This window comes from Panthera pardus, unplaced genomic scaffold (genome assembly GCF_024362965.1).
Source record: "Panthera pardus isolate Hobbes unplaced genomic scaffold, ASM2436296v1 HiC_scaffold_24, whole genome shotgun sequence".
Lineage (NCBI taxonomy): Eukaryota > Metazoa > Chordata > Mammalia > Carnivora > Felidae > Panthera > Panthera pardus.
This window is the reverse complement of record NW_026526810.1, coordinates 11,877,360-11,901,944: the sequence shown is the minus strand read 5'-3', so window position 1 is coordinate 11,901,944 and position 24,585 is coordinate 11,877,360. Positions and strand designations below refer to the sequence as shown.

The window sequence follows — 24,585 nt, the reverse complement described above, 5'->3', positions numbered from 1 at the left end:
GCCCAGCAGGTGAACTTCTTCTTCTTTTTTTTAATGTTTATTTATTTGCAAAGAGAGAGAGAGCACAAGCAGGGGAGGGGCAGAGAGAGAGAGAGAGAGATAGATAGGGAGAGAGAGAGAGAGAGAGAGGGAGGGAGGGAATCCCAAGCAGGCTCCACACTGCCAGCACAGAGCCCGCCGCGGGGTTTGAACTCACAAACCGTGAGATCACGGCCTGAGCCGACATCAAGAGTCGGACGCTTAACCGACTGAACCACCCAGGTGTCCCCCGGGTAGGTGAACCTCTCCCCTCACTGCCCCATCCCCTTGCCTCCCTCCCCCCCGCCTCCTGAAAACGGTTCTTGTGTTGGGACCACTGCGCCTGAGGACCCAGCATACTTGTTTGACAGCAGGGAGGGAGGGAAGCTTGGGTTCCCAGCGCAATGGGAGCAGCCCCTCTGGTTCCGGTCAGAAGCGCCGGGTACCCACCAGCCTCCCCGCGAGTCTCTGGCAGCCTATGGTGCTGCCCACATCCTTCATGTTGCACGTGACGTGGAAGATCAGCTGCCGTAGCCCTTCCTGGCCTTCCAGACTCTTGCAGGAGAGTTCGCTGCGAGTGTAACACAGAAGGTGATCACTCATCACGCGTCTTCCCTCTGACAAGCCCTGTAGTGTCTCTGTTTCCCCAGGTTTTGTCCCTAATGCTGGCAAGTCAAGGGAGCTCGTGAGAGGTGGGCACGGACAAATGTATCCAGGTCTCACTAGGAGCAACGCGGTATGTGTTCTGAGTGCACCCGTTTTACAGAGGAGGAAGGTGACACCTTGCATACGGGTGCAAGGTGACCTCCAAGCTGGAAAGGAGCAGACTTGGGGTGGACCCAGGTGTCTGGCTCAGAGCCAGCGCTCCTATTGTCACAGGACTCAGGGGTGTTCTCAAGGACACACGAAGAATTCCGGAAATTCTGCATCAGGATCTGCCAGATCCCGCATTCTGAGCAGGGCAGAAGTGGCCCCAGGCTGTCACCTGCACCCAGGTCTGCGGCACTGCACCCAGAGTGAGGGAAGCTGAGAGCCACTGGCACGGCTGTAGTAACACACACTTGATTCCTCTGAGAGAACGCTTACTTCACTCGCTGGGCTTGTTTTACCATCTGTGAAGTGGGCACAACGGTCCCTGTACCCCACAGGGCTGTCGTGAGTCCAAGCTCAGAAGGTGAGAGAAGTGACAAGCCCAGGGCACCAGTTCCATTGGCACTGGCCCAGACCGCTCAGCCCCAATGCAAGGACCAAGACTGCCCGTGGGGTCTGTCCTTGGTCAGGGATCAGCAAATGTGATGCGTGGTGCACGAGCTCAAATCTCCTGGTCCCGTGGGGGCCATGCACACTCAGCACTGGCCCCGGGGAAGGAGCGGACCAGGAAAGAAGCGTGGAGAGGGTGTGCCCAGGCTCTGCCCTGCCACTCCTCTAGCAGCTCCTTGCCCTCCCCAGGGCCGAGTCTGCTCTGGGGGCTGAGCCCAGAAGGGGCCCCCGAGGAGCCCAGCCCCCGGCTTGGGGAGCCCTCTGCAGGCGGATCCCAGTGTCCCCGGGAAAGATGGACACCGGAGGGAGCAGCAGCCTCAGGCACAAGGTAGGAGCAAGCAGGACACTCACTGTAAGTGTTTGAAGGTGATGTCCGGGAAGCCCGTGGCCCTGGACCCGGAGGGCGAACGGCACAACGCCAGCACATAGGCGCGCAGGGTTGCGATTCTCTCCACTCGGAATTTGGTTTCGATTAAGTCCAGGTGTGTTCCAACCACCAGCACCACAGCGTTGGGGGCCTTGGCCTGCCAGAGAGAACCCCGTGGCTGAGCATCGGGGCACTGGGAAACAGCTCCTAGGTGCCCCGCACTCCTCTCTGCAAAACCTGTTTGGCCCTGAGGGGTTCCATGAGGCACCCCGGAGGGTCTGGATTTCTGATCCCTGCAGCCAGCACGTCAGCTCCCTGGGGCAGTGGCCTGAATCCAGGCTCTCATCACCTCTGCTCGTGAGAGGGGAGTTCTGTTTTCCTTTTGGGTCCAAGGGTGGGGGGCTCTTAAATTTAAGGTAGAAGAAAATTACAAAAGCACCACCAACAATCTGGCTGAGGAGGGTTTTTCACTTTTCTTTTTCTTTTTAGAGAGTGAGAGAGAGAGCATGAGCAGGGGAGGCGCAGAGAGAGACAGAGAGAATCCCAAGCAGGCTCCACGCTCAGCAGAGAGCCTGATGCAGGGCTCAATCTCACGACCATGAGATCGTGACCTGAGCTGAAATCAAGAGTCGGGTGCTTAGCCGACTGAACCACCCAGGTGCCCCTGGCTCAGGATGGTTGTGAAGTGTTTCACTGTGACCTAGGATCCTGGGTCCTCCGAAAACCAGCCCAAACGCAAAGTGTTTCTCCCTGACCATTTCTTTTCTGTTCTCTTTTTTTTCCTCAGTGAAGGGGGATGCTTCAGAGAAGTGGCAGACCCCTGTGACACTCTGAGGACTGGCAACCGCAGGGCTGGCTGGCATCTCCTCACCTCGATGTTGAGCAGCCAGAACTGGAGGTTGGCCACGGCCTCCTCCCCCAGTGCTAGGTTCCAGACCACCACATACAGGGCCTTGTCTGTGAAGAAGCACTGATTGACAGTGGCCATGCTGGCGGGGCCACCGATGTCCCAGACGGTGAATTCCACGGACTCAACCTGCTTGAGCAACAAGGGCAGCGACAGGAGGCATTTAGGAACCAAGGCTGTACAGTTATCGGGATAACTGATCACTTCAGATGCTGGGATTGGGGCCTAAAAATGGCCCAGCAGTGGAAGGGCTTTGCCCATCCTGCTGTTTGTCTCAGGAAGCAAGTGACCCAAGGGAGGGAAAGGGGCCCAGCAGTGTGGAGGTGGACTTCTGGAAGCATCTATCTACCCCTGACAGAGCCCGGGGGTAGGAGGGAGGGCAGGCCTTCCTGGATGGCTGGCTCCCGTTCGCGTCCACCTGTATCTGCCAAACACTGGGGGCTCTGTCCTGCCTCTGTCTCTGCTGCAGACAGTTAGGAGACATCCTGCTGGAGGGAACCCCGGTGCTGACGTCAGCGCCCACGCCAAGGCTTAACCTCCATCTGTGCAAGGGCGAGGCCAAGGAGACGGGCCTCCGGCCTCCGGACTTGAGTAGGCCAGAGGGCGGCGCCCACCAAGGATGATGGGAAACTTCCCCGACGTGGGAATCAAACAAAAGATTAGCTGTAGTGCTGCCGGGAAAGACTGTGTAAACGGTGGTTTCTCTATCGTTCTATGAGCTAAGAGTCTGGCCCCACCAGCTAAGATTGCAGTTTTCTGTAGCAAAGAATCATTTCCAATATGCTGCATTTTGGCCTCCAAGACAAGGCGTGCTGACCTGCTTTTGCAAAGAAATGAAAACGGGCAGCTGTTCTAAACTGGCAGAAGGCCCAGACACACAGGGCGTTACGGGGCTCGGCGTCTGAAACATCAGGTGGTTGTCCTTCCACTAAAGGAGGGGAAATGATAATAACGGCAGAAAGGAAGTAGGGGCCAAAGGACAGGAAAAATGGAAACTGCAATTCACCCCCCAGACGTCAGACAATCATTTGCTAAAGAATAGCTGGGAGAAAGTGATATTGAGTAGTTTTGCTTAAAAAACCAGGAGAGAATCCAGAGATCCTGGGGGCTTTAGAGAACCTTTGGACACGGGGTAGTTAGATTCACTCCTGGGGCCTTTTGGGGGGTTGTGGTGGGGCTGGTATTATTTGACTGTTATGGCATTAAAAGGTGGGGCTCTGCCCTTTAGAGGACCGGTTTCTGAGTCTGCTAAAATGTACAGCCTAAATGCCTAATGACCCGAACCGGAATTTCCTACTTGGAAAGTGATTTTGTAAAAAAGATCCTGCAACAAGACATTGTTGTCTCTAGTTGGCACTGTGCTGGGGGCTGGGGCTGGGGGAGGGGGCGGGTAAACCATGCAGCCTCTGGCCCCAACGCCCCTTGGTTTTCCCCGAACAGCCTCCCTGCACCTGGGTCCCTGTGTGGTTCTGTGTGCCTACAAATACTGCGACAGGTAAGGGAGGCATTCCAGGGGTGTGTTCTCCCCTGAGCTGTTGCTCCCAGCGTTCTATATTCTGGGATATTCTACCCCTGCATTCCTCTACAGGCTCTCTTCTCTGATTCCAGTGCGAGGCAAGTTTCATTTTCCTTTGTCTCACGCTGAACGCAAAACAAGATGATTAACAGGTTCACCACATAAGGGCTTGAAAACCAGACTTTTCGGAACTTGGGGTGGAAGCAGGTGTTAGGCAGGACAGTGCATTCATTCCAGGGGGTGGGTTCTCAGCCTCCCCGCGAGGGGCAGGTGCTGCTGGGTCTCACTGTCTATGGTAGCAGTTTGCTCTCAGCTCTGGGGGGCAGCTACCCCAGACCATTTGAATTATAATCCTTAGAGCCAGGAAGGGCAGAGCCTGGCCACTGCTGCCTTCAAAAGCTCATCAAAGAAATCTAACGGACGGCCAAACCACTGGCCCGAAGCCTCAACTTAACCGTAACAGAACTATGAAGTCATATTAAGAAATTATTCACTGGCCCTTGGCAGGAACTTTGAAACAGCACACAGCGGCCCCAGTAAATATCCTGGGCCCCAGACACCAGGCTGTGAAAATCCCAGGCTCTCTGGAGAGGAGACAGAAAGTGCCAGGGAAAACTCCCTCCCACCCATGGGGGACTCTGCACACCGAACATCCTTGACCTTGGCTCTCGAGCCAGCTGGCCTCTGGAGCTCCCACTTGGTGGTCCTGATGGTGGCCTCGCTGTGCACCACCTGGGGGGCCCTCCCCGTCTGTAAGATCTCCAGGAGGGTGGACTTGCCCTGGCGCGGAGGACCCACGATGATCATTTTCATCAGCTTGCACTTCTCTGCTTTCCGCAGCTGAGCGCGCAGGTAAGACAACATCGCTTTGGGGCCTATGCAAAATCACAGAGCGGGGAAAGTAGACACTGTGGACGTATAGACGAGAACATGCTCACGGCCCTTGGGAAACAACATCCTGTCTTGAAGGAACACTTTGCACATGTTCTAATGGGGCAAGTTGAGAGCAGTATTGGGTTTGATGGGGAAAAGGTGTGATACTAATCATCCCAAAAGTGGAGTCCAAAAGTCAAGGGCGTCCAGACAAAATCCTTCCTGCCCACAGAACCAAAGATACTTTTATCATGTGGTCAATCGCAATACCACGGTGCCCAGCAACTATCACTTTCTGGGTAATTTTACAGCACCTTCCCAACCATGGGAGCCCGCAGTTGGGCTCCATGGGACACCCAGCAGCTTCCACCCCAAGGTCCTTAACAAGTGGACTTGAGTCATTTTTCCCAGGGGGCGGTGCTGAGGAAGCCCTACCTTCCTTTCTGATCTCCGTGGGCACGTTGCTGATGTTCAGGTCTTCAATGTCCAACTGCCAAAGGTTGCCCAGCTGCCCCAGCTCAGGAGGGAGTTCTCGGAGGCCAGGATTGCTGAGGGCACACACACACACACACACACACACACACCGTGGGAGAACACACACATGTGCACACACACACACAGCAGCCTGTCAGCCTCTGGGGCCCGCACCCCAAGCCTGACATCATGGGCCCCTGCTTTCTCGCCTCCCATTTATATAGTAATTCCAAAGCCTTTCTCCCTGGGAAGACAGCAGTACAAATGGGAGCCCTGTCTTCTGCAAAGCCCTGTGGCTTAGAACTGGATTTCCACCCCCAACGTCCGCCTCTCTTCTATGTATTACGATGATCCATAAAGATTACTAGTATCTCTTCTCAAAAAGGCAACATAACCTGAACTTTTTTTTTTCATATTTTCATTGTTTTGCACACTGTCTGAACCCCCCCAGCAGTGCCTGGCAGTAGGTATCTAGTAAATGGAAGGATGAAGGAGCACTCCTTTCATTACGACTGAGTCAAGTAGCAAATGATGCATCATGGCGTCACTTGCCAGCCTTCCCCCCACCCTCACCCCCCACCCCGACTCTTTGACTAAGCCCGGTTCTCAAAGTCCACCTGCTGCTTCCTGGTACATAGATGGCTTCTCTTTCCCCGTGTCTGTGTCCTCAGATGGGTTACAGGACACTCTGCCTCCCCGGGCCAGAAGGGCCAGTGTGGCTGCTCTGGCTGGGTACTCACTTTCCCAAGTAGAGTTCTGATAAGTTCTTCAGTAGGCAAACCGAGGGAGGGACTGCATCCAGATGATTGTCGTTCAGACAAAGGACCTCCAAAGACTCACTTAGGAAGGCCGGAAATTCCAGCACACCGGCTGCAAAGAAATGGCAAAGCAGACTGGATATTTGCAGATAATTCTGGACCGTCACAGCCTGGAGGCCAGGTGGCCATACAAAATGCTGCATCCTCTGGAGGGTATTTTGGGCAAGGCAATCTGAATGAGGTGCCCATCTGACTGCCCCAGGGATTCTAATTCGAGGGAATGGTCCTACAGATGCCCTTGTCCGTGTGGCAAAGATGCAAAGACAGGACACTCGATGGCACACTGTTTGTAACAGCAAAGACAAAAGATGGCTTACATGTCTGCCCCAAAGGGGGGTAGCTAATGAATAATAGGATAGTATTCAACTATTACAAAGCATGGGGCAGGTCTACACGTGCGGGTATGAAGTGATACTCACGAGCTATTGGTGAACTGAAAAGCAAGGAGGTGGCATCAGGCATCTAGAAGGCTTAACTTGTGACCCACCAAAACGTGTGCAGGCATGTGAGCAAACACACACTCATGCATTTACATGAATGTGTTACATGTATGTGCGGTATATGCACATGGATATGCTATCTGATGCTGTTTATGTGCACACTACACAGGCACACAGGTATATAAGTGTGCTATATGATATTATAGGCGTATGCACACACACCACCCATGTGCGTGCATTTTACGTGCTGCTATAGGCATGTGGATACACACAGGCACGTATGCACGTACATGTTCTACAAGTATGTTAGACACAAACATATCCGTTACCAGAGACACAGCAAATTCCGTGGTTGTCTCTGGGGAAGGGGATGACTAGGAGGCTGGATATTCATTCCATACCTTCAGCACTGTTCAAAAATTCTGTTTACTGCGGACATGAATTACCTCTCCAGTTAAGAAAGAGCCAGGCAACTAGAAAATAATACAATGGGCTCAGTTTTTAGGCTTCCTAAGATGGCATTCTCTGAAAAAGTAGCCAGCTCTCTAGTATTTCAGTGATTTCATTAATTAGGCTAATTAGGAGATTCCCATTAAACTCATGTCACCTGTGCTCTTTCCAGGGGCACCGGAGGGTGGGGGCGGAGAAAGACCGTGGCAGGGAGCTTGTGCTTGCACTCTGATGGGGATGAGAGGCTTAGGTTTCTAGCAGAATCTCTGAAGTGCCTTATCCTCCCTGGTCAGGCACAGAGGGGGGCAGGACTGCAGGCCCCCAAGGGTCCCTTTCAGCTCCAGCTCTGAGAACTCAAGATAAAAGACTGGCCCAAAGCCCTCTTCTCCGGCCCTCTGCCAGCCAAGCGAGATAGAGAAGCTGGGATTCTTTTGTTGGGCCGAGCGACTTTCCGCTGTCCTTGATCACAACTTCCTCCCTGTCCTCTGGCTCTCCTCCACACATGTAGCCGAGGTATCAATGCTAATGGGGGTAACCTGGCATCAGAGAATGTTCCGGGAGAGACGATAACAGAATACTGAAAGCAGCGCCCGGAAAACCGATCCAGCTAGCAGCCACAGGGAGGGGACTCAGTGAAGGGGCTCCTTTAGAAACAAAGGTGTAACACGCTTTCTAAAAAAAATGGATTTGGACATAGGAAGATGCTCAAAAGGACTTTCTTTTTTTCCCCCCAGTGAAAAAGAATGATCAACTTCAACCTGCCGCAACACACACTGAAAACACACGCACAGTAAGAAAGGCTCCCTTTCTACCCTGAGAACGTTCTCAACACCTGGCCTCTGCGCGTCTCGATTTTCCAGTTTGACCTTGGTGTTTATGAAGCCTCTCTAAGTAACGGACGGAGGGAACAAGCAATTACCACTGCAAACAGAGACAGCACCTGTCACAGAGTTCTCGGCCCGGTGCAGAAACTATGGAAACGGGGCTGCGCGAGCACAGCTCGAGGTATTTATGAACTGTAATTATTTATTCATAAGTAATTTATGACTCTGCTGGTCTGAATTTTACCGTAAAAACGGCTGTCCAAATTATTTTTGGACAAGGCCGCCACACAAACATGACTACTTGAACGTACATAAATCTCCTCGGAATTCTACTCTCCTTCTGCAAATAAGTTATCTTTTACAGATAATTCCTCACCCAAGGATCAACAGCCCTGAGAGAATCGCCCCACCGAGGGAGAATTTGCAATCCCAGGTGTGGGCCTCAACTCACGAGGCGAAAGTTAGGAACTCAAGCGGACTTTGTCGTGTGCTGATGCCTCGGCCCACCTCTGCCAGGGAAACTGCCAAGCCGTGTGGCCCCCCTCACTTCGCTCCCCAGACAGGCTCCTGAGGGGCCACCAGCAAGGTCATTTTCCAGAACGGTGCACGCTCCAGTTACGCTGCTCATGCGTGCCTTTGGCCTTGCGCTCTGGTAGCCTCATGAGGGAGTGTCTGGTCCCGCTCAGCGTTGGGCCCACCTCTGTCTGCGAGGCCTACATTTCTAAACCGGAGACACCTTTCTAATCCACTCATGAAGTACGAGGCTCAACCCGCAGCAATGGAAACATGACTGAGATCCACCTCCACTACACTTCTCGTGTGTTATCATCCCGTTTGGGCATCGACGAGAAGAAAGGGTGTGTTTCTCTTTCCTTCCAAGTGAAATCCTTATGTCTGGACTCAATTTCCAAAGTCCCAAGGCCCTTCATTTTATTTTATTTTTTTTTAATTTTTTTTTTTAACGTTTATTTATTTTTGAGACAGGGAGAGACAGCATGAATGGGGGAGGGTCAGAGAGAGAGGGAGACGCAGAATGTGAAGCAGGCTCCAGGCTCTGAGCTGTCAGCACAGAGCCTGATGCGGGGCTTGAACTCACGGACCGTGAGATCATGACCTGAGCCGAAGTCGGACGCTTAACCGACTGAGCCACCCAGCCGCCCCAAGGCCCTTCATTTTAAAAAGGACCGGTTATGAGGGGCGCCTGAGTGGCTCAGTCGATTGAGCGTCTGACTTCCGCTCAGGTCATGATCTCATGGTTTGTGAGTTCAAGCCCCACGTCAGGCTCTGTGCTGACGGCTTGGAGCCTGGAGCCTGCTTCAGATTCTGTCTCTCTCTCTCTCTCTCTCTCTCTCTCTCTCTCTCTCGGCTCCTCCCCCGCTTGCACTCTGTCTTTCAAAAATGAATAAAACGTTAAAAATTTTTTTTAAAAAAGGACCGGTTATGAAATTCCTAATTGTGTGTCCCCAGTAGTTGGTTCGAGGCCTCATCATTTGTTACAGGGGCCATTTGGACTTCCTTTTCTGCAAACTGTTTATATCCATTGCCCTCCCCTGTTTTGTTTTGTTTTTTTTTTTTGTCCTATTGGTTTGTCTTTACAAGCAAAAACAATTTGTAAGCAGTCTTTGTATATTAGGACTTAAGCCAGTTTATGTTGCAACAATTTGTGTTGCAAACATTTCTTGTCTGTTTGCATTTTGACTTGGTTTATGATGCCTTTTACTGAACAAAGCTTTCATATTTCTACAAAGCCCAAGATTTTGGTCCTTTTCTAAAGACTTCTGGGTTTTCCACCTAGTTTTTAAAGGTCTTCTCCACTCCCAGATTATACATATATTCTCTTAAATGCTTCTTGTTTTCTTTTTCTTTTATATGTAAATCTGAAATCCACATGGAAATTTTTGTAGTTGATATAAGGAAGGGACCCCAGCCTTGTGATTTTTCCCCTTCCAACTGGACAGGCAGTTACACCACAGTATTTATTAAAACAATAAAACATTTTTTCCCTACCAAATTGAAATTCCACCTTTGTCATATACTGAATTCCTATATTTACTTAGGTCTGTTCCACTGCTGACATGTTACTTTTTCAATCATATGTAAACACACACACTCATACGTGACTGCTATATACGCATATATCCATATATATACTGAACATATCAGTTCATCAAAAGGCGTAACAGGTGAACAGACCATTTGGGTCATGCCTGCAATATGTCTTAGCCTCTGGCATTTCTCGTCCCCATCTTACACCATCTGTACTGAAAGAGCACTTGCCAACATAAATCGAGCCAAAGAAGAACATTATGTTACATTTCAAATGACCTAAATATTGGTTCCGGTTCTACGGGACAGCATCCTGAGGGATATTTCTGTGACCCCTGCTGGGTTTAGAAGTCTTAGTTTTCAGGTTAAAAAGAAAAGGGCCAGCTGAATAGCTCCAGGGACAGGTTCACACCTGCCCCCATACCTCACAGAAGACAAAATGAAACCAGAAAAATTTGTTTTCCTGGAATATTGTCTGCTGAACTGGCCTGGTTTTAAGACCAGTAAAAATACTCTAAGAAAAGTTCTGTTTCTGATGAATTTGGGGGAAGACCCTAAGCCCCCCACAGAGTGTCAGGCTGGCCAGGATAGCATGCGGGGGTGGGGGTGGGGTGACTGTGTGCCCACGTGGACTTCCCGTGGATGCTACGGTGTGGCAGTAAGGACTTCACAGTGCTGCCCTTCCCAACCTCGGGGCTGGAGTGCCACAGTGCTGGGCTGAAAGCTGGTTGTCACCAAGCAGCCGTGTGACCTGGGCATATCAGCCAGGTGCTACAGACTGAACTGTCTTCCTCCCTTCATATGTTGAAGCCCTAACACCCAGAGTGATGATACTTGGAATTGGAGCCTTTGGGAGGTAATTAGGTTTAGATGAGGTCATGAAGGTAGGGTCCCACGATGGGATTAGTACCCTCACAAGAAGAGACACCGGCGGGCTCGGTCTGTCAGTCGGTCTTTGTGAGAACACAGCAAGAAGGCTCTCACAAGGAGCCGACTGTGCTGGCACCCTGATCTCAGACTGCCAGCCTCCAGAACCGTAAGAACATAAATTTCCATTGTCTAAGCCGCCCAGTCTGTGATGCTTTGTTATGGAAGTTTGAGCTGAATGTAAGACGGTGGAAGCCTCAGTTTCCTCACCTGCAAAATGGGGAACCCCAATCCATACCTCATGCTGTGGGCTTTCAAGAAAGGCTCTAACACGTGCACCATATCTAGGGTGGTGCTCGCTCATGGCAGACCCACCCACACAGCAGCTACCAGTCTCATCGGACCGCAAGCAGGAGAGGGGACTTCAGGATACTTGCAGGCCAAACGGGGAGAGAAAAGCCCCATGCAAGGGCGACCCCCGGTGGTGGAGCAGGGAACACCCGCCCAGCTGTCTCCTGCCCGCACCGCCTTACACACCTGTCTCCGTCCCAGAACGCTGGCGCCCTCTGGTGGTGAAAAAGGAAATACGCTTTGTTTTAAGTCCGTCTTCATTTCTGCCGGGGCCAAAACCAAAAAAAGGTCAGATTTTGAGGAAAGCATGGCAAAGACATTACTATTTTGCTGTGATTATACAACGCCAAGCCATGCAGAGATAAGGGAGAAAAGTCGATCAGCAGGATGTTTGGGCTCCCCTGCAGCTGCTATGTAAGCACCCATAGCCCCTGACCGCTAATTGCACTAGTGATGTTCACAAGTCTTTGGGGGAAAAAAACCTCTAAAGGAGGTGATCAAACACTGGCATGATCAATGATGATTTCCTTTCTTGAGCTTCTCCATTTGAGGCGATGTGAGCGTTTCTGTGCCTGGCAGGAAGGCCTTTTCCAGTAGCTCTTCCATATTACACATTCTCACAGGAGCGGGGGGCTCTCTTTGTGGGGTAAATTCTGCTAAGAAGTGGACTTCAGCAAATGAAATTGGGAGTCTGGTCTCCAGGGCCCCAAGGACCAGCTGTGCTCATCCTCAGATTTTCCTGTTTTATTAGAAGGCTTTGGGAGTGATTTTTATTCATTGGATGCTCATTTTGGCTAGTGATTGGCCAAAATTTTGGAACAGAATGACAGGTTAGGTGGACATGAGAAGAGTCTCCTGGAGCCTTTAAAACTTAGAGATGGCAGGACACTGTTTTGGGTGAGTTGTGCCTCTTTCTTCCAAATTATGTTTTGAAGTCCTAACCCACAGGACCTCAGAATGTGACTGTATTTGGAGGCGGGGTCTTTAAAGAGGTGCACGAGTTACAATGAGGTCATACAAATGGACTCTGATCCAGTCTGACTGGTGTCCTTCTAAGAAAGTGGAGATTAGGACACAGGGAGACCATGCGAGACACAGGGAAAAGGTAGTTATATTCAGGCCAAGGGGAGAGGCCACAGGAGAAAGCAACCTTGCTGGCACCCTAATCTCAGACTCCCAGCCTCCAGAGCCATGAGGAAATAAAAGCCTGTTGTTTGAGCCCCCCAGCCTGAGGTACTTTGTTATGGCGGCCCTAACACACCAAGGAAGGCACCAAGCCAAGGGTCGGCTTGACTGTGGTTACACGCACATTTTCAAGCTCGCCAGGGTAAGGAGACCCCATGCTTACTTGCCAAATTGGTTTCTGGAGAGATCCAGGGTTTTAAGTTGTCTACAGGTCCACTTATCTTGAGGTGGCAGCACCATGAGCTGGTTCCCCTGTAACCTCAGGAACATGAGGGCCTGGGAAGGAGAGAGAGAGAGAGAGAGAGAGAGAGAGAGAGAGTCAGTCAAAGGTACCATCAAACACCAAAGGGAGCAGAAACTGAAGAGAAAGGTCATGTGCCTGACAAAATGCACAAATGATTGTAACGGATTCACTTTAGCAAAGATTCCAATAGTGTGGGGCTTCATAGTGTCTTAGAACTCGGAATTATATTGGGGCACCTGGGTGGCTCAGTCCAGCGTCCAACTCTTTTTTAATATTTTAACTTTATTTATTTATTTTGAGAGAGAGAGAGTGAGGGAGGGGCAGAGAGACAGGAAAACAGAGAGAGAGAATCCCAAGAAGGCTCAGGGCTGCCCGCACAGGGCTCAATGCCAAGCTCAAACTCATGAACCGTGAGATCATGACCCGCGCTGAAGTCAAGAGTCAGATGCTTAGGCGCCCTGAGTGTCCGACTCTTGATTTTGGCACAGATCATGATCTCATGGTTGTGGGATGGAGCCCCACAAAAAAAAAAAAAAGAACTCATGAAATTGTATCAAATACAACAAACGGGACAGTTTATACACTATCCTTCCCTCCAGATCAATGGGAGGCAGTTCATTTCAGGCTGAAAGGAGTCCAAGTGCTTCTCAGCGCTGGGCCTTCTTAAGAGTAACAGTTACTTACGGCCCGTCCTGGGAACAGCAGCCGATGCTGAGGGTCCTGGAGGCCGAGGCATCACACCCCAGGGGAGGGGGCTGCTGCACAGTGCTGGGTCCCCCTGCCTCCCGTGACCTCCTCAGGTAATGCCCCTGGCAGGGGCAGGGTGGCAGGGACACAGAGGGTCATCTGCCCCAGCTGGGTGCCCTCTGCTGGCCAGGTGCCTGGCACCACCCGTGTGCCTGTGGTGCCCCCTGGTGACTACTCGGCCCTCGGCCCTCTGTCCACCCACCAGTCACAGAGGGGCACCAACTCTACCCTTGGACTTGTGACGTGTTTTACTTGGAAGTACAGGGGGCAGATTGTGACCTTTTTTTTTTTTAGGTTTTTATGTTTTAAAGTATTTTTTAGTGTTTACTTTTGAGAGAGATTGAGAGATTGAGAGAGAGAGAGAGAGAGAGAAAGTACAAGCGGGGGAGGGGCAGAGAGAGAGGGAGTCACAGAATCCAAAGCAGGCTCCAGACTCTGGGCTGTCAGCACAGAGCCCGATTTGGGGCTTGAACTCATGAACTGCCAGACCATGACCTGAGCCAAAGTCAGACACTTAACTGACTGAGCCACCCAGGCACCCCATATTGTGACCTTTCTTGATGCCACCACTGGGGACACCGACTATCCTGTCCTCTACGTGGTGGCTTAGCAGTGTGAACAGGCTGCCTGCTTTGAACTCCTTACTTCATGCACTTGTCTCTTCCCTTGTCAAAGGGGGTCCACGCCACCCCCGCCATCACAACCAGCTTGTCACCGAAAGTTGTGCAGGGCCTCCCAGTACCCCCACTGGGAGGGGAAGACCGCAAGCAAACATGAATTCCCCCGGGGCCGAACAGTAAGGTCCCAAACAGAGTTCTTTCCCTCCTGATTTGTGGCTTCTGGCCCCACTAGGAACCAGAAAACCGAGTCGGCAAGCTGCTGGTGGGAAGAAATGGACCCAGAGCTGGGGGCTGATACAGGCGATCTCCCCAAGGGCGGAGCTGGGGCGGTGGACTGAGCGTATGGCCCGGGGTCCCCCTGGGGGTAGCAGTGACTTCTGTCCCCATTGAAACATGCACACCTTGGGGCTTGAGACTCGATGCCCATCCTCCCTGAGAACACACAGATGCAAGGTGCCCTCCTGGCCCTTTTGGGGTCCCTGAACATGGGGGGAAGCTTCACTTTTCCCTGCAGGAGAACCTGTGGGGACCCAGGTAGCCGGTGCGGCAGGACTGAGGGCCGAGGCCTGTGCCCTCTGCCTGGGGCTGCCCTGATGCCTTCCGGCAACACTCGTCAGCCCCAATCTGGGGCAGGACCCAGAGCCAAGGGATGAATATGATCTGTGCTCTAGGCCTTTAGGGGCTCCCATTCGAGTGGGGGGAACAGGTCTGCATATACCCCAAGATAAGAAAGCAGCCCGTGTTGGTGGGTTGGGTGGGGCGGGGGGACTCGGGACTGTGGCAAAAGGCACTTTCCTGAATTCACATCCAAAGAAGCTTCTAACCCTCAGGAATTCCAGCTGGGGAGGGAGACAGGGGTGGGGGGTGGGGGGGCAATAAGGCCCCGCCTACAGTGCTCCCTCTGCTCTGCACACGGGCCTCAGTGGGCCCCGGGGGCGGGGGCGGGAAGGACAGAGCCAGAGCAGGTCAGACAGAGGGCTGCTGGGCTGTGCTTACAAGTTTCAACCCTGCAGAGTCCTGGTGGATAAAACCCCACGCTCCCCCTTCCCCTTCACATAGCTGTTTTCATTTGGCTCACTTCCTCCCAATCTTTGCTCATAAACATGCACATTTTTGACAGCTCAACATTTTTTGTTTTTGGTCTCAGAAGCTCAGGAGAAGCATGTGAATTGCACTGCAATGTAGAGCGATTTCCTCACAAAGGCTGAAAATGAGAAATAGAGGGCCTGTTCGACTCACATCGAGCTGGAAAAGCCCCAGGGGGACTTCTTTGAGAGCGTTTTCTGAGAAATCCGCATCCCTGAGGTGGTTTTTCCAAAAGACAGCCATTTTGTCTGGTAGAGATTCCAGGGCATTTTTGGATGCTCTACAACATTTCTAAGAGTTCGACAAGAAAGAGAATGAGACATTAGTTAGCTTGTCAAGTGCCGGAGGGCCTAGGAGAAAGACTGTTTCCAAACCTGATATTAAAAATCAGAATGCTACAATAAGCTTCTGTCATAAGTGCAACGGAGTCAAGACGCTACAAACTGTTATTGTCCCGTTTTCCTGTCCTTTTGCCCCAAGAAAGGGACGGGAATGGTTTCCTGAGGGAGACAAAGGTGGCTCATAGTCCTTTCCCTTCATTCCAGAACATCTGGCCCATTGTCCTTGGAAATAATGGCATCATTCAGGACCATGCTCCAGAGAGGAACAGTTTCCCACACACATATGTTTCCACCAGAATGTTAATGCTAGTGACAGAGAATTTCTTGGTTCAAAACCAATGGCAATAAAACATAAATATTCTTTATGGTATTCCATCTGTTTTAACAAGCAAACTTCCCAAGAAGCAAAACCACCATTTAATTGGCAGTGCTGTGGAGGCAGATGATTTCTGCTTCTTTATTCTGATTTCACAGCTATCTGAAAGGAACTGTGCCCCCATTCTGGGGCAGAAGTCTTCCTACACCGGACATATGAGCTGTTGACTGTGGAAAGTTCTATGGGCGTCATGATGTGAACCTCAAGCCCGGAGCCAGGTGCTGGCTCTCACGTGAGTTACCTGCCTGAGACACTCAGGGGCTGGATGCTCTTGAGGGACACTCTTCCCAGGGTAAGAGGGGGACGGCAGTGCTACTACCCAGTGTGGCCACCCAGGGGGCGCAAGTGAGCGCACTGAGAGAGCCCTGGGTAATGACCAGCTTCTGGCACAATACTAACCAAAGGGCAGGCCCAGGCATCTGGAAACACCTTCAGGTTATTTCTGGAGACATTCAGATAACTGAGTGACTTGAAAGAATGAAGGAAAAGGGCAGGGAGTTCCGTCAATTTATTGTTAGAGATGTCGAGTTCCTGCAGCTTCCGCAAACCGATCCAGTTAGTGGCTAGGGGAAAATAAATAAATAAATGCATCAGTAAACAAACAAACAAACAAAAAAGGTCCTATCAAGAAGTACACCACAACAAAGTAAGTCAGGTTACTGATGATCCAACATACCACTTTCTTCTTCAAACAACTTTTCCAAGTAGTTTTTTGAAGCTGTCAATTTTTGAAGTTTTAAGAGGTGCAAGAATCCTGGTGGGAGATGGGGCAATTTATTGCTGGAAATGTCAATTTCCAGGAGCCTGTGGTTGGGGAAGAAGGAAGGCAAGGCATCAGAACAAAGAGGTAAAGCATCAAGGTTCCGTGTCTCTGCACACGTCTTTCTCTTTTCCCCTCGCACCAAGCTAAAGAGTGTGGGTTGAAAATGCAGAGTAGGGTTGGTATTCATTGCATTAACTGTGTAGACAAAGAAAATCAACTGTCTCTTTTGTGGGCCCTGGTCTCACTGACTCATAGGGTTGCAAACCTTTCTCAATATATGATAGCAAAAGAAGCTGGTGTCCTGAAAGTTCCTGGAAGGCCACAGGGCGGTGCTTTCAGGCATCTGGAACCTGGTTAGGGACCCCCGCTCAGATGGCACTTGACCTTTAAATGTTTGTGTGCAGTTGGGGCACCTGGGTGGCTCAGTCAGTTAAGCGTCCAACTTCAGCTCAGGTCATGATCTCACGGCTTGTGAGTTCGAGCCCCGCATTGGGCTCTGTGCTGATGGCTCAGAGCCTGGAGCCTGCTTCGGATTCTGTCTCCCTATCTCTCTGCTCCCCCCCCCACCCCATTCACGCTCTGTCTCTCCCTCTCTCTCAAAAATAAATAAACATTAAAAAATTAAATGTTTGTGTGCAACCTTCTTCCTCATGGGTTATGTCTGACCCTATGCTCTTTGCAACATTCTCCCTTAACTTTGCTTAGAGCCTTAGCTCTAAGGCTCAAGTCCTTCGGAAGATGGGGCTTTGCAGGTAGGCATCATCAGTACATCCATGTGCTGCAGGGGGAAGGTGCAGGCCTGTTCCCACACTCTCCCTCCCCCCCGCAAAAGGAGACCAGGAGTTGCCCACACTATCCACCCGCTGTTAATTCTTTCTATGACGCCTTTCTCACTTAACTTTCCCTGGGAGGTGGAATAAAAGCTTTGCACCAGCCAGGAGTATTTCAGCATCCTCTGATTCCTGTGTGTGAGACCAAGACTGGATGTCTCAGGCAGGCAGGTCTGTATGGCCACCAGTGGGAGTATAAATGTGGGCCGGACAAACCGCCCCTCTAGACTTCTCTGCGTTCACCCCAAAAAGCGGGGATGCCTTATTCCTCAGAGCTTGTATAAGGGCAGGCAGAACTTCTCTCCCATTCCTGAGAGTTTGTTTTCAAAACCACAAAGGACACTTAGGGAGTACGTGTAGGAGGAGGGCAGTGGTGGCGGCTGGGTGCGGAGGTCCCCATCCCCACTCTGGGAGGCCTGAGTGGGCCGAGTGCCCACCTGGAACAGATGATTTCATCCGATGACTGCACGCCAGGCAGCTCCCCCAGGTGGTTGTTGGAGAGGTTCAGCTTCCGGAGGTTGATGAGTCCCCAGGGGATGACGGAGGGGAGGGAAGACAGGCAATTGGCAGAAAGGTCCAGCTCTGTGATCTGGCAGGAGATGTCTATGAGCCAGTCTAGATCCACCCAGGGCAACTTGAGATGGGACCATTTCACACGCAGCGCCTGGATTTGGAGAAAGGAGAAAAGCACCCACGGATGGTGAGCCCACGGCCAACATAGGCTTGGGATAAAGCAATGGTTTATTCATGTGTGAGTCTGTCTGTTCATCTCGGCTGGAGTCCCTGGACGTCAGGATCTTGGCTGACTTGTAGCTGGCATTGGGAACATACCTGTTCCCATCTGCACCTGTGTCTCACAGGTAATCTCTGCAAGACTCCACCTCACTCTCCGGCCTCTAGAGGGAGCAAGCGTTACCTCTCACAGGGCAGGAATCAGCAGGAATGGCACCTGCTGTGTGCAGGGGGGAGGCCACCCACACTTAGAGGAACCTCCCCAGACTGGAGCAGAAGGCTGAAGGTCTTCTGACCTCCCTCCAGGGGCCTCTTCCCTGTGATTAGAGATGCTGCTGCCGGCAACATGGAGGGCCCCATGTTGGGTGCTTTGTGGATGGGCTTGCAGAGAGAGAAAGAGAGAGAGAGAGAGAGAGAGAGAGAGAGAGAGAGAGAGAGAGAGAAAGAGAGAGAGACAAAGAGACTGAATACACAATGGCCAGGCCATATGTAAAAAATGGAACTTTGACACACAAGCAGCAACCTGCCCAGAAAACTAACCCCCTTATCTGTAGTAACCAGCCCAGGAAGCCAGCCTGTTCTAAGCCAGACTCATAGGAAGCCAAGCCTCCATGGCTAACATCAATCCAGGAAGCTACACAATAGCTTCTGGAACAGTTGAACTCAAATCGCCAGGGCTTGACTCATAATGGACAGTTTCACTAGTCTTTGGCCCTATGTCCAACTTAAACCAACCAGAGAAAGCCAAAATGCTCCCCCAACCAAACATGTAGAACACCCCCCCCCCTCCAGCCCCGCTTCTATTTAGCTGCCTCCAGCTTTCCCATTGAGAGCCTCCAGTTGGGAAACACCCAAGGCTTTCCCTTTTCCCCACTATGAAGCTTTCTCACTCTTCTGCCAAAACACAAGCGAACGTAGTTGACTCCCTTCCTACAGCAAGCTCTGAATAAATCGCCTTTGCTTTCCTCATCGGGTTAGTTTTTGTTTATTTCCACAAGGCAGAGTCAGAAAGGCCAGAAGCTTGCTGGTGTGTGGTGGTAAAAAGAGATATGGTAAAAAGAGATCTGGTTAAGTACACACGAACAGGGCTTTTCTCTTTCTTCTGGATTATCAAAGAATTTGGGGCTCAGTTAGGTTTCGGTGGGGGGCGGGAGGAGGAAATCAGCTTCTGGGCTTGTTTCTCCAAAGCAGCTGGAAAGGCGTATGAGAAAATTAGAGGAACAAAAACCAGGGCTTGGCAGATGGGAAAATGTATTCACCAAGCCCATGGCGGGAAAGACCAGTAATAACTTGGGGTAAAGTTTGCTTTCAAAATTGGCAGCAGCAGACTGCTTATGTGGCCACTAGATGGTGATAGTGTGTCGTCTTTATCTCCTTAGCTGAGCTGCCAGGATTGGAAAGGGTCGGTCTATCACGCCCTCTCAAAGCTCTGGTCTTTGAACCAGGGGATGAAGGACTGTGTCTCTGTCTTATTTCTCTCTCCATTCACGTGGATGAAGAGAGACAGGTGATGGCATACTGGATTTCAGGACAAAAGAATGGAGTTTTAACTTCAGCTGATTTTTAAAAAAAGACAAGTCATTCTATTGCTGTTTCTACTGTCATTACTGTTCCCCCCACAATTTTTTATTTTGAAAAAGTTCAGAACTGCAGAAAAGCTGAACTTGGACACAGTGAGCACCCCTAAAATGCCCTGCACCTAGATACCACTGTTACTCTGTTGCCACATTTTGCTTTCTCTCCTTTCTCTCCACAGACACTTTTCATTTTTTGTGGAATCATTTCCAAGTAAATTAGCGCCACCAGGACACTTAACCCCTAAATACTTCAGCATGTATCTCTAAAGAACAAGAATATTTTTCGAGGTGACCTCCATTATTTATCATTTTCAAGGAATGAAATCGATACAATATTATCAAATCTATAGTCCACATTCAAATAGTCCCAGCCGTCCCAGACATGTCTTTTATAATTATTTTATGTCCTGATCCAGGATCCCATCAAGAATCACACACTGAATTTATTGGTCATGTCCCTTTACTCTTCTTTAAGCTAGAAGAATCCTCATGGCTTTTTATGTCTTTTCCAACATTGGCATTGCAATTTTTCAAGTCATTCCAGTTGTCTCATAGAATACCCCACAATCTGAATCGACTCAATTGTTTCCCAATGTTGAGATTCAAGTGAAGCATTTTTGGCAAAAATCTCAGACAATGATGAGTCCTACCAATTGGACCTCATGCGAGGGCAACCGATGTCAGGTTATTCCCCTGTTGGTGATGCCAGGCCTGACCTCTTGTTGAAGGTTGTGTCTGTCAGATCCCTCCTTTATAAAGGTACATTTTGCTCTTTGTGACTAATGAGCAAGCTGTGGGGTGATACTCTGAGACTAGTGAGTATCTTGTGTTCCTACATCATTTCATCCACTGATTTCAGCATCCACTGTTGACCCTGGCCTGACTCAGTTAGTACACTGATGGTTGCAAAACAGTGATTTTTCTAAAATGATCATTCCTTCTACACTTGTTACTTGGCATTCTTCTGTGCAGAAGGGTGTCTCCCTCTCCTTTTAAGTATCACTATGGACTCATGGATTCTTTTTTTACTCAAAGTATTGCCATTACTATTATCATTATTTCTTTTGCTGCTCAGATCATCCCCAGTTTGGCCAGTGGGAGTCCCATCAACGGGGCTCCTGTGTTCCTCTGACATGTCCCTACATGTTTTGGGCACTTCCTTACTTCCTGGCAAGATAAGGTGCTCCAGTCTCTTCTGGTGCTTTCCAACCCCCAGCCCTGGAATCAGCCCCGATTCCCTTTAGCAGAAAATGGTATTTAGAAACCAAGATCTGGTGTTAGGTGTACCCACTGCTACTGGGGTGTCACTGCTTCTCAGCCCACTGATCCAACACAGCTCTGTGTTACACAGGAGTCCCTCCTGATGCCTTCATTTCAAATCCAGCCACATGCACTTCTCCCTAATCTTTCCATAATTCCTAATTGTATCACCCTTCATCTGGCTATTATTGGCTTTCATCTGTTAAATAAGTGGTTTGGACCTGATAATGTCTAAGTCACTTCTGGACCCAGGATTCTGTCTGGCTCGTGTGCTTCGAAGGACAGTGTTCTCCTACCGGGAGCCTTGGGATAAGGAAGACAGCCAACCTAGGAGCAGGCTGGCAGGAAGGTCACTGTGTCAGGTTTTGCAATGTCAAGTCAAAGAAGGCCCTCCAAGGGCCTGGCTGCCTCCTCTTCCTGGGTTCTTGGAGACACACACAGGTCCCAGGCCCAGACAGCTGGACACAAAGCCAAGAGGGCTCAGATTGCAATCTGACTCTCCACTCACCCTGTGTGGCCATTCTGGTCAATCAATATCAAGCGGATTGGACTTGAATGGAAACGGCAGCCAAATGTAAGCTGACGAGGAGGCTGATTTGGGTTTGATTAAAAAAAATTTTTTTTTTTAACGTTTATTTATTTTTGAGACAGAGACAGAGCATGAACGGGGGAGGGTCACAGAGAGAGGGAGACACAGGATCCGAAGCAGGTTCCAGGCTCTGAGCTGTCAGCACAGAGCCCGACGCGGGGCTCGAACCCATGGACCGTGAGATCATGACCTGAGCCGAAGTCGGACGCTTAACCGACCGAGCCACCCAGGCGCCCCTGGGTTTGATTTTTAACAATAAATCTTAGGTGTCTATGGAAAGTCTCATACATAAAACTATAAGACCATCAAAAGTAAATGAAAATGAGAAATGCATCAGAGTATTACTGTGACACGAACCACTTATGCTACAAATGCATTAGACATCCTTGGTGGATGAGCTTAGGTGTTCTTTCCTCACAATGGCAATCTCCCTCCGGCATCTCCTGCACGTTCTGGGAGTCCAGAGCTGCAGCTTGTAAGTGCATGAAGAGCAGGGACTTGACCTCAGGAGACTCTGAGCCCTGTGTCTGAGCCCCTCCAGGTGGGGGTCTTGGGCAAGTCGCGGTGGATGTGAATACCATCTTGGGCTTGGTCTGGCTCAACTCCCTTTATATGAACTTGCCTGCTGATTTTGTACTGTGCTAACTCAAACTATCTCCTATGCCCCAGCAGGTGTGGCCTGTCCAGAGCCTGGTCCGCGTGCACCTCCCTGCAGAGCCTTGACTGAACAGTGTCTGAAGGTCAGCAGCATGCCTAGCATGTAGCAGACACTAAATAAATGTTTGTGCACTGACAAGAATCAAACCACCGAGAACCGCAGTCCAATCCATATTCACACCTCTAACCACATCGATCATCCTAAGATGTCAAGGTCTGCTCAGAACTTGTCAGGCTCCCCACACCCCCTCCCTGAATGCAGCAGGACATCCGAGCTCCTTCCCTGGGCAGCCCCACATTGCCAGTCTCCCCAGCCTCTTTCCAGCTTTACACCTCCCTGTCTCCTACCTGCCCTCTGCTTGCCCTTTGCGCTCCTGTTGGCAGAAGGTTTGTGGAGTTAATAATTTGTTGTAGGTAGAAGAAGCTGGGGGATGGGCATGCTCCCAAGAGCAGAGGATTCAAGGCCAAGGATAAAGCGCCAATTAAAGCACAGCAACAGCCTGTTCATGAATGAACCACATGGCTCAGAAAGTGGACCCAACACTGAAATTCCTAGGTAGGCTGTGGGGACTAAGGGAGTGTGGCCTTGTTGTCAGTAACTGACTGTCCCATCTGCCAAAGGGCTGCTGGGGCTGCTGATAGTCCCCCTGGAACGTGCGTTGTTTGGTAACACTTGGACATGTGGCAAACACATTGTGGGCGCTGACATTTTTTGTAAAAGCTTCTTCCTGAAAACTGGCCTTCTGTTGATGGTGGGTGTCATGAGGTCACTCAAGGACCAAGTTTCTGCAGGCCTGGCTGGCCGGCCTCTGCCTTCACACTCTCCTCTGCCACTACGATGAAGGGGGCAAGAAACCTCCTCCTGGCTCTGCACCCCGCTCCGGTTTCTCTCCCCTGGAATTCACAGTCCTCTTAGCTCCTGTCTACATCCTACTTGTGCAAGCTTCAGTGCAAGGACTGCCTTCCTCATCCCCAACCAGGGTCTGCATCGCCTCCAGTTACGTGACAGGGACACCACCTTGCTTCACTTGCGTTTGTACATTTAGCCACGTTTGCTTGAGTACTGTGACGTGTAAGCCATTCTGTGAGCACTGGGGCAGATGAGAGAAATGGCTTACCAAGTGGAACCAAGGCGCAGGGAGATTATGGTTTAAAGGACAGAAGTGTGTGTGTGTGTGTGTGTGTGTGTGTGTGTGTGTGTGTGTGTTAAATATGCATCTGGTCGCCCTAACTCATGGGTTTCTTTTTTTCTTTTTTTCAATGTTTATTCACTTTTGAGAGACAGAGACAGAGCATGAGCAGGGGAAAGGCAGAGAGAGAGAGAGGGGGACACAGAATCTGAAGCAGTCTCCAGGCTCTGAGCTATCAGCACAGAGCCTGATGAGGGGCTCAAACTCACGAACCATGAGATTATGACCTGAGCTGAAGTCGGACGCTCAACCAACTGAGCCACCCAGGCGCCCCTAACTCATGGGTTTCTTGATCTTCATGGACTATGAGCAGGTGATGCTGACCACACAGCCACGAAAGAACACTTGTAGGGAAACCACACGTGCTTCTTTTTGGGGGCACTGTTCTAGCAGAAGAAAATCATCAGTAACAAGTGAGTGGCTGTGTGCCATTGAATTCCCCAGACACGAGGAAGAGGGGGAAGCAGATGCTGCCAGTTCCTAATATTTAGCTCTTTCTGGGTCTTACACCCGCCAGAGCTTCTGCAGGGTTGAAATTTGTTAAAGTCAAGCTCCCAGAGAAGTCAGAAAAAGCAGAAGTCTGAAAACAGGAAAACACACTCAGAATATAAACATCCTGGTATTGAGGAGGGCACCTTTTGGGATGAGCACTGGGTGTTGTATGGAAACCAATTTGACAATAAATTTCATATATTAAAAAAAAAAGACTATAAACATCCTTGTGAAAAGATTTCTGGGCTTGGGAGCTGCAAATAAATGTGTGAGACTTCTACCTGGTCTTGGGTTGGTGTGAAAACTTTCATTTACAAAAGTTATTTGGGCGCACAAACACTGTAGGGTGCCCAAGCGTTTACGGAACAGTGAAAGGAGTCTAACCCATGCAGAGTTAAGAAGATAATAGTACACGTCACATGGAAACGGAGCCGGGTAAGCCCCGAAGCCTTCATTACTTACTTGTGTTTAGTCCGGGAAGGATCACAATAAACAAGGTTCTGGGGGACAGAAGCCAGCGATTGCATAATGAAATCCATGCACGCGGAATCGCAAAATCAAAGACAGCTGGATGCGGAGACCCCCCCCCCCCCCCAATTCACCAGCACTGTGGTTAAGGCACCCCCACTCCAGAGCAAACAGACAGATACGTGTTCCTGTTTGTCCTCAATCACGAGCCCTTTAA

At 50.4% G+C, this 24,585-nt stretch overlaps 1 protein-coding gene across 2 annotated transcripts in view; it reads right to left on the bottom strand.

Moving 5' to 3' along the window:
• LRRK1 (leucine rich repeat kinase 1) overlaps positions 1 to 24,585 on the bottom strand; it is a 133,266-nt gene that overhangs the window by 35,173 nt on the left and 73,508 nt on the right. For both annotated transcript variants that reach the window (XM_019460087.2, XM_053888776.1), the window contains 12 exons: positions 17,841 to 18,067; positions 16,487 to 16,614; positions 16,210 to 16,373; positions 15,247 to 15,384; positions 12,560 to 12,672; positions 11,398 to 11,474; positions 6,156 to 6,285; positions 5,377 to 5,489; positions 4,729 to 4,943; positions 2,517 to 2,681; positions 1,630 to 1,802; positions 469 to 589 (listed from right to left, as the gene is read on the bottom strand). In XM_019460087.2, the coding sequence (XP_019315632.1) occupies positions 469 to 589; positions 1,630 to 1,802; positions 2,517 to 2,681; positions 4,729 to 4,943; positions 5,377 to 5,489; positions 6,156 to 6,285; positions 11,398 to 11,474; positions 12,560 to 12,672; positions 15,247 to 15,384; positions 16,210 to 16,373; positions 16,487 to 16,614; positions 17,841 to 18,067 (1,764 nt within the window). The remainder of the gene's footprint in view (positions 1 to 468; positions 590 to 1,629; positions 1,803 to 2,516; positions 2,682 to 4,728; positions 4,944 to 5,376; positions 5,490 to 6,155; positions 6,286 to 11,397; positions 11,475 to 12,559; positions 12,673 to 15,246; positions 15,385 to 16,209; positions 16,374 to 16,486; positions 16,615 to 17,840; positions 18,068 to 24,585) is intronic.